The sequence below is a fragment of the Schistocerca serialis genome, chromosome 4 (genome assembly GCF_023864345.2).
Source record: "Schistocerca serialis cubense isolate TAMUIC-IGC-003099 chromosome 4, iqSchSeri2.2, whole genome shotgun sequence".
In the NCBI taxonomy this organism is placed as follows: Eukaryota; Metazoa; Arthropoda; class Insecta; order Orthoptera; family Acrididae; genus Schistocerca; species Schistocerca serialis.
The window spans coordinates 126,168,833-126,179,154 of NC_064641.1; the positions used below are offsets into that span (position 1 = coordinate 126,168,833).

Consider the following 10,322-nt stretch of genomic DNA (forward strand, 5'->3'; position numbering starts at 1 on the left):
CTGTTACAATCTCATCAGAGTCTCTCTCAGTTTGCTCCATTTTTGCTGTTGCTCCTGCATGATGAGGGCACCAAATGCTCTTTGTTTTAACCTAGGCCAGGCACTGGACTAGGTTTCCACAGTTTTTAGCACATTAAGGTAACAAACCTCCCACAGTTAATAAGAATTTTCATTACTTTGATTTGAATGAACTATTTTATGACGGTATCCCATAAGTGAGTAGTCTATATTAGCATCATTGTTTCCTTGAAATTCATCGTGTGTCTCATTGCCATGGAGTGCCCCATGACAACTGAACTGCTTCAGTGTCCTGGACATGTTGTGCATAGTATTCAAAATTGATTTCATACAGTTAAATGTAGTGTACCACATAGTATTCTGCAGACGTATTTCTGTTATGAATGGCAGATTGAAGGAATGCCGAAAACTGAAGGATAGTGTTAGTTAAGTGTTTTATTTGCCTCGCCTCAAAAAGAAGCTCATAATTTATGATGGCGGATAAGCATTATAATACAAATGACTATTGGGCCTGTAACCATGGGACTTCCACTGCTCCATTCTTGTGATGTCACACTTATCTGAGTGACATCAACACCAACAACAGCACTTGCATGATCATTGATGGCTTGTCTGACAGCAGCTGAGTACATCTGAGGTCAATGACATGTGGTGGTAGTTGGCAGTGTGTGTGTCTGGGAGTATGAGTATGAAAGAGGAGGGTGACCCCGTTGAGGTCAGTCGGACAGTGTTTTACATACCTCATTTATGGAACATAAAACAGAGGAGTCGTTTTTCCCAGGTGTGCAGCATTACTCCTAACTGAAATGTTCAAACATTAAAAAAATAATCATACAGAGACCCAAAAGCTGTTAATCAATGTCAAGTAGGCATGCCGTTTATCATAATATGAATGGACAAGCGGTGTACTTTGTACTCATGTAAAGAATAGCTGCCTTTATGTTACCAACTCCGACAAGCTAAATATAAGGTTGGAAAATAACTTTACTGAAAACAGAAAAAGAAAGATATTAGGAGTACAATGAGGTTAGTTCAGAATCCAAAGCCAAACAAATAAATTGTGTGTGAGCTAACAAAGAATCAGAAACAGTTGATTACAGTGTATGATATTTCAGTAGTAATCCAAATACTTGGGATGCTCTAGCAGGACAAGATGCTCTAAGGTTAGTGCTATATTCCAACATTGTAAGTGTGTATATGTGTCATATATCAATCACTTGTCTGTCCTCATTTTTTATTTGTTCTTACTTTACACTATTAATACCTCTCATCTTACAACTGCCCTCTCCCTTCTGCCTCATCTGTTGGTCCTAAAAAACATAAGAGTAGATAGTGAATTGTCATATTTTGCTGCAGTAAGTGATTGTTTTTATTCTGTCTCGTTACTCTCTGCCTTCCTTGTACATTTTCTCTGTTATACTAGATTTATTGTGGCATAGTTTTTAGCTTTAAATTGCCTTTTTCTTCTTTTCAGAAGTTTTATTTTTAACTCCAGTTGTTCATTTCTTCCTAATTATGAGTATGTTAAAAAAAACATTTTTTTCTATTGGTTTCATGTTTCACTGTAGACTTGGATTTCTGACTTTGGTGTAAATATGGTGTGCTCTAAATTATCTAGAAGTAAATTAATTTTAGATACAAATACATACTGTAATTTTTTAGTTTTGTCTGTCAGTCTGTACTGGTAACATTAATGCTAATGCTATAATTATATTACAGGCGAGCATGCTTAAGGGAAATGGCTGGCCGAATCCGAGACATGAGACACAGTCTGAGACAGAAACTTGAAGGAATGAAAACACCAGGCACCTGGGAGCACATAACTAAACAAGTGGGGATGTTTTCATTCACAGGTTTTACAGGTATATGACATTTAAGCAAAATAAGTAAAATTTGCTTTTTATTTTAGAAAAGGATGTGTGAAATAAATTTAATAGTATTCATTTGTTTCTCTTTGCAGAACACCAAGTTCAGTACATGAAGGAAAAGCACCACATATACATGTTAAGCAGTGGAAGAGCCAACATGTGTGGACTCAACAACAAAAATCTGGATTATGTTGCAAGTGCTATCCATGATACAGTGACACAGATAAAATAAAGGTAGAAATTCAACACTCATCCAAGAGCGAACTGTGTTGTTTTGAGTTACAGTGATTGTTCCTTTTTAATGTGAATGGTGACCAGTCTGCCTGTTACATGTGTATGCTCTCAAGTAAATTTGTTATGGGAACACGTTTATTAATATAGCTGTGCTATCAAATCAAAAGGAATAAAAGTATGAAATACTACATTCATTTTATTTCTTTATTGTTTTATTTTTAAGTAGCAGACTACTATGTTAATCTGTGAATTGACCATTATTCCATAAGTTACATTTTAAACAATGTTTTATTTCAACTAACAAAATTTGGGTCCTATATAAAATGTAACTATAACAACTGCACAAAAATTCATTCCAACTCAAAAATTATATTTTCATACAATCTGCCTTCTAGGACAAGCAAGTTTAATTAACACTAAATTGTGGAGTCTGTAAATGTCTCCTTCAGTAATATTTTTATATCATAATGCTGTAAGTGGTTTAAGATACTAACAATAGAATCTTTTGATTTTTATATATTATAAATATGCAAATGTATACCACATTTAATTTTGTTATCACCTATCAATACCAAAAGAACACATTCAAAACTACTGTTTGTGGACTGCATATTATGTAATTGGTGACAGTGTGACCTCAGTTTGTTAGAAAACAACATTGTAGAATAAAGAATTTTATATTTTGGATCATGAGAGGCCTTGATCCTTGGTTTTGGGCAATATAGATTCCAAAGAATGACATCAGAGCATTATGCAAGAGGAAATGGTAATTGTAACAAAAGACAGTGGTCAGTTACAGTCAAGCTAAAAAAATTTGCCATTTGTAATATTGCAGAGTGCTGCAGAATGCATACAGAAAAGCTAGAAGAATTCATTATAATAAGATAATGGGTAACCCACAAAGCAACACTAAAATAACATGATCTGCTGTGAAAGATGTCTCAACAAGAGGTGGATGCCCAACATCTTACACAATTTTGTCTTTTGTGGAATAATGGAACTGTTACTGATCCACCAGAGCTGTATCAAACATTTGATAACAACTTTCTGTCAACAGTTGATTGTTAAATTAACGTTTTACTGGTACAGACAAGTATTTAAAATGACTAAAAACTGTTGTTTGGAGTCAAACCTGTCACATGAAGCTACAGGAAGTGTTGTGTTGGCAGAAGAGCCAACACCGTGTTACTAGTGGAGGCCGAAATGCACACGTTTTAGCTCACGCAGGCTGGCATGAGGAGGGAAGAACTATACTGACGTGAGGTCTGGAACATGACAAGGAATTAGAATTCAGAAAGCGGATGTAATTAGTTTGATACTTAACTTTAATCCATTAATGATAAACGTCGCTCTTGACGGCACATGATTCACAATATTATCTGTTTCAGAATACATTCAGAGTAACTGAATATGGTGCCTTGCTAGGTCGTAGCAAATGACGTAGCTGAAGGCTATGCTAAACTGTCATCTCTGCAAATGAGAGTGTATGTAGACAGTGAACCATTGCTAGCAAAGTCGGCTGTACAACTGGGGCGAGTGCTAGGGAGTCTCTCTCGACTAGACCTGCCGTGGGCAGCGCTTGGTCTGCAATCACTGATAGTGGCGACACGCGGGTCCGACGTATACTAATGGACTGCGGCCGATTTAAAGGCTACCACCTAGCAAGTGTGGTGTCTGGCGGTGACACCACAGGAAGAAATCAAGGAGGTCATCAACTCTGTTATCAAATCACTATAAATAAATAAACAAATTAGTGTAAAGAGGCATCAAACAGTATTGTGAGTACTAGTGCACCATTCTTTAGGCGCCTACGCAGTGTGTCTCAAGTACAGTCAGTTTCCAGGCATTAAAGTACTCCTTAGTAAAACCACTTTATAACAAGGTAGAAGAGCATTATGTGGACAATCATAGGGCAGTTTTCTGCCACTAGTGTTTTCAAAGGTTGGAGAAGGCACTGTACGACAAAGTAATAGCATGTGCCAATAAACATAGTTTGTTGTTTGGATTTGGGACTTTAGCGTACATAACATTTATTTATTATTTATTTTATTAGTAGTTCATTAGCACCATATATGAGTAGACTGCTGGATATAGAACAAGTCAGTTTTTACAAGTTATTGTTTAGTACATTGAACTTTTTATAGTTCAAAATAAATGCTACCATATAAGACATTCTATGGCTGTAAGACCCCTTAGTCCCCCCCCCCCCCCCCCAATTCAATCTACTTGTGGAGATGGGAAAACGGTGAAATATAAGCATAAGTGTGTAATGCCACAATCTTTATCCCAAAGATATCGCTCATTCCAACAGATTTCCCATCTTTGTCTCATAGGTAACTGTATATAGGTCATTCAAGAATTTGTTGATACATACAAGAATTTATTTGTTCTTGCACTAAAAGTAAAAGTGTAATTATTGTACATAGTCAAGTATTATGTTAAAATTGCTTGTTTGCTTTGTTTGCCTTTGCATGGACTGGAGCACTGGCAAGGCATGACTTTCAAAGTGAGGGAAGTGCCATATAAAATAAAACAATAATCTTTCCTTTGTACCCAACAGAGATTTCATGGAACAATTTCTTTCAATGCTCCCCAGTTGCTTCAGAAATTTATCAAGTATAAGATGTTATGAAAGCTTGAATATGAGAATGTTCAGTATTGAATGAGCTAGTGGTTCTGCTGTTTGCTGCATGGTGGATATTCACGAATAAATTTTAAAATGTGTCCAGATCAAATAAAACATCATTTCACATAAATATTGTTTTTCTTCTTCTTCGTCTGAAATTCTCGGAGAAGTGGCACTTCCAGCACTTATATGCATGCTTTGCCACTGACAAGGAGCTGTTAGTGTGTACAATTCCTGTAGTTGCATAGACTTTTCACCACTCTGTTATGTTACAGCATTACAGACGGTTCTGAATGTGAGTGTATGAAATCCAACCAATGGATCATTCATTTGTGTGTTAAGTGCACGAATGATTAGGGTGAACTGAAGCAGATAGACAGACTCTCGGACTCAGCAACAAAGTGACTAAAGAATATGTGTAGTGTAATACAGATTTCTAAGGACATTTCTGAAGAATATTGTAATTCTGTACAGAACTATAAGAATATTGTAGATTGGTTTTGTAAATGCTGAATGAGTAAATAATAAAGAAAATGTTTTATGTTAAATTTATCTTACAACTAATACATAGAAGATTTTACTTTATAATTTGTATACTGTACTTATAGTCGTAAAACATTAAAATAATCTTGATTTGTGTAACTGCTTTGGTATATCAGTCTTTTAATGCCACAGTGGAATAATTTTGGATTCAATGGACACAAATTTATTCATGTGTTTCATTAATTTTCTGACCATGTCTGACAAAACTTCTGTTGCATTGTCATGTTGTGCACTACTTACCAACACTGATTAAACTGTTAACATTAGGACAAAACACATCATTTGTAGTGAATGGTGCCAATCATAACTATATGTCATAGACATTCTGCATCCTCATGTCTTATCTTCCAGGAGTTAGCATCCAGGTATAGTTTTTCAATACACTACTTCTCCATCTGTCTGTAGACACCCAGTGAGGTGTCCTGTTATGGTGTGTTGGCAACAGCCATCACTGTTAATGTGGGAGAAAATGACAAGTGAAATCAGAGGCATGAACTGATATACTGTAGATGGGCAGAATGCAAAAGCTCTTTCTGTGAGACTCAGCATACTGCAAGTCCATCCTTGGAACTGCCAAGCTTGGACACCCTGCTAGAGCCACTGAAAACAACTGTTACCATTAATGGTCCCATGTTGGCCATGGAGAATTTCCAGTGAAGAATTGTATTAATCCTGCTGTATGCACATGGTTGCTGGCTTCCACTCATGCAGTCTCATAACCCAGTAATCATCTAGGTTTGGGAACACTGAGCAAAGGTATTCGAGCAGAGGGCAACAGAGATGTAACAACATTCTGCCCCCCCCCCCCCCCACCCCTCGAAATGTAACAACATTCTGCCCCCCCTCCACAAATGGCATACATCCAAGAATTTTAACATGGTTTGATGCGTCGGCATGTGACCAAGAAGGACAATCACAGGCAGCCAAAAAAGACAGTCAGACATCTGCACAAAGGTAAAAGATTAATAAGTTTATTTACAATATGTACACTTAAAAATTGAAGTATATGTAATTTTAAATGCTGTGAGTTCTGCTGTAGTTCAGAGTTATACATGGTTAACATTAATAAAACCAATAGGGTGCACGGATGGATTTATGACTGGAAATGGAGGGAAAGTAGTCCTATAAACATGTGTCTGGAGATGTATTGTTCCACAGTAGATGGCACTGACGAATGAAAATTCCTCTGACTATGTGCTGTGTATTCCTTGTTTGTTGCCAGCTGTGCATTTGATGCAGCATACTGTAAGCAGCAGAATGGTTCAGTATTCACATCAGGAACAAGCCAATATGGTGTTTGTGTACAGCCAAGCAGATGGAAATGATCGAGAGGCAACACAACTATACCAAAAGCAAGTACGCTCACGGACAATGAAATGTTTTTCTTTCGGTTTAGGGTTTTATGTAGCTGCTGCCTCGCTCCTTGTAGCTGAAGCTGAGTCAGAACACTTCATGAGACCTATCACCTGATGTACTATCTGACGTATTTATCTTTTCCATTTAATCCAGCCACCATAGTTGATTCTCTTGAAGTGCCTCTGAAATCCTATGTGTAGCCGAGAAAAGACTAGACTTTTTCATGTTCTGTAGCTGTTATTTGAGCAAAAGAAGATAAAAAAAGTCATATCATGAAAAAGCACATCCTCCACTTTCCTTTTACAGACATATACTTCCTTGAAAGGGTGTACAGATCATTAGTGTGAGTTGTGAATCAGTCTAGAACACAACTTTTATACAACATACTCCTTGAAGGCTCAACATGACAGTCAAGATTACAATATATTTCATTTTTTCCAAGACCATCTTGCCTCTTGTTTTCATTTTTGGAGAGTGTGATTGCTCTTTGAAAATCAAGCCACTGCCAAGCAGCAATGCCAAAACATAAAAGGCTCCACCCACAGCAGGTGAAGCTGTTTACTTGTCACCACCTCTTGCTGTTTTCTCATGGTCCACACCTCCCATTTAACGGCTGTACATACAAAAACAAACACACTCAGACAGTATACGTTCGCGACTTACTCCCTACTTAATATTGTACTGTCATGATCATCTTTCCTTGTACTACACAAGGAGTGTGAAATGTTGTTTGCCTAAACGGCATGTTATACTTCAACACCAACCATATCATACAACATTTCAAGCCGTTAATGGGTGTTTGTGTGATCATGGGTCCTTTCAGACAGACCAGTGCACAGGGAGGCGGTGGACTGTGCATACACCAGATTCAGAGGACCTTATTCAACACGATACTGAGATAAACCCTATTACTAGTTCCAGGCAAGTGGCCTGCCAACACGGTGTAAGCCAAAGTGCTATCATGTTTATCCTGCATGACAACTGCTGATATTCCTATCACCTGCAATGAGTGCAAGGATTACTAGCAACGGAATTCCCTTGACAGGAAGGAGTCAGTCGATGGTTTTTGCACCAGAGCATCAAAGTTATGGAATTTCTGTCATCAGTGCTCTTTACTGATCAAGCAATTTTTACCAGAACTGGCATCATCAATCTGCATAATCGTCATCTGTGGACTACAGTCAGTCCTTGGGGAATGGTTGAGGCATCTCATCAGCATTGGTTTAGCATCAATGTGTAGGCAGGGATTCTTGGTGACCACATGCTTGGACTGGTTATTATTCCACAACATGTCGAACATACCTGGACTTGCTGCAGTACTCATCCTGGGCTGCTTGACAGTGTGAATTTGGTAGTACAACAGATTATGTTGTTTCTGCATGGTGGAGCAGTTCACCAACACATCAACATCGTCTTCCTCTGACATTGGATAGGATGCGGAGGCCCTGTAGAATGGCCTGCTAGACCACCAAACTTACACCTACTGGATTTCTCCCTCTGGGGAATCTGAAAAAGTGTATGCTGAACCTGTTACTGATGTGCTGACTCTTGAAAAGCATGTGACACTATTCGGAGAGAGGCAGGAATGTGTGAAAGAGTGCAGCTACCCATGATGCAACATGTGAATTGCAACTCATGGAGGACACTTCCAACATTTATTATGGCATGGGTGCAATGCAGCTCTGTACTGTGTTCCAGGATAATTTGTTGTCATTGCATGGACTCTGTCCATTTCTGGACACCTGCATTTCCAGTCATGAATTCATCCCTGCAGTTTGTCAGTTATATTAGTGTTCAACCTGTGTACAAGGAAAGTAATGTTCTTGATAGAAACAAATAGTCTCAACTACTGATACAATCAAATAGTCTCTGAGTTGTACTAATGCTTATTGACGAGACGCTACATCGATGCATTTTCTCACAGCAGTCTTCCATACCAAGAGTGATACAAGTCTGAAGATATACTGAATTTAGGAGCGAAACTTCATGTGCAACTGTTTAGAAAGATGCACCGCCCAATCAGATTGGATTAGATTAGGTTGATTTCGTTCCATAGACTCAAAAATGAAATCATTCTCGTAGGTGTGGGACATGTTAGGAAGTGTAACACAACAAACATAGAACATTTGAATATATTACTCACTTCCCTGATCATTTGTCAAAAGATTTTCAAAATATGTGAATACATTACAGTAAACTGGAATGGCTAATGTTTACAGAATTAATACACTGTCAGAATGAAACATTGCTAAGCACTTTTAATACATTTATCATACACAAACTACCTAATCTTGACTGTTGTGACCAAATGCTGTCAAAACTGAAATCTAACAGACATTTGTACAAAAGTTGGTCTAACAGTCCCTGTTAAGATATTCATCTATACAGTACAAGAAATCACACATCAAAAAGTTTTTCAAATTCTGTTTAAACTGTGCTTTATCTGAAACCAAGTTTTTAATGGTTGCTAGCAATTCACTGAAAATGTGTGTTCCTGAGTAGTGGATCCCTTTCTGAACCAAGGTAAGTGATTTTATCAATATCTGAGCTTTGATTTAATGACACTGTGGCGGCAGCACCGTCCAACGCACGAAGGGCTGAACTACGGCACTGCCAACACAAGTAGGGGCAGCTGTACCGTTATGCGGAATTTCGGCAACGGTGCGTCGCACACCGGACCGCACGGGAACAAAGCTGCCATCAGTGCGAGCTAGTCGACGCAAGGCAACACACGTCTCCCCAGTTCTTCCGCCGCGGACCACGTGCGTCGAGTCAACGTGACTCCGCCGTAAATGCGTACGCGCGGTCGTAAACGCAGTCGCCGCTAAATTGTCTTTCGTTTCTTCGCGGACGTTACGGCGCCTCCGGTCGCGCCAAGAGCAGAACATCCTGTGACGCGGCCTTTTGTCTCGCTCGGTCCACGCGGTCGCGCCACGGCTCGTCACTGGAGTGTACACCCTCCGGGATCGGTGACCGAGCCGTGCCGCCAGTGCAACGCGCCTATGTAGACGGACATTAGCGAAGTATATTATTTGTCATTTATTGTAACGGCAGGAAAAATAAATGTGTCCTGTCCAGAAACCGCTTTAGTCATTTATTGCCACAAAGCCTCTCCCATGAGCATAGTGCGTGGGCGCGGCGATAAATGCCGGTTCACTGCACATGAGCGACTGTAAGCGGAGATACAACACGTTCCCGCTTCACTGGTGACCCCGACGTGATCTGAGGCTAAAAAAAACACGTGGTGACAAACGTTCGTCGGTACGAGAGACGTGGAACCGCGAGTAGGCTTGCGCGCATACGCCCGCGCCGAACAGTGCTCCGTAGTAATTTTTTTTTTAACTAACTTTTTTGTATTGTTTTTGTGTGCGTATATTTTGATCGCGGACTGCTTAGTGTTATTTTTTTTTCTTTTCGTGTGTTTCCCTTGTGTTATTTTCACTGTGTGCTTTCCTCTTGTACGAGGATTCGACTCTGAACTAAGATGGCGACACTGGAGGTGTTGCGAAAGACCGTCGAAGAACTGCTCGCACGCAACACGAGGCTAGAGAATGAGCTACAGGCACGGACTACACGCGCGGACGCCGCGCAGCCGCAGACAGCTCAGGACAAGGTTGGCGCGCAAATCCCCGCCACACCGACGCCTCCTACGACCGCCGGAACGCCGACAAGCGCTG

The 10,322-nt window shown here is 39.5% G+C and overlaps 1 protein-coding gene across 1 annotated transcript in view; it reads left to right on the forward strand.

Moving 5' to 3' along the window:
- LOC126474320 (aspartate aminotransferase, cytoplasmic-like) overlaps positions 1-5,294 on the forward strand; it is a 96,909-nt gene extending 91,615 nt beyond the window's left edge. Inside the window, exons 7-9 of the mRNA XM_050101786.1 lie at positions 1,738-1,880; positions 1,979-2,120; positions 5,022-5,294. Of these exons, the coding sequence (XP_049957743.1) occupies positions 1,738-1,880; positions 1,979-2,118 (283 nt within the window). The 3' untranslated portion in view covers positions 2,119-2,120; positions 5,022-5,294. The remainder of the gene's footprint in view (positions 1-1,737; positions 1,881-1,978; positions 2,121-5,021) is intronic.
- The last annotated feature ends 5,028 nt before the right edge of the window (positions 5,295-10,322 follow it).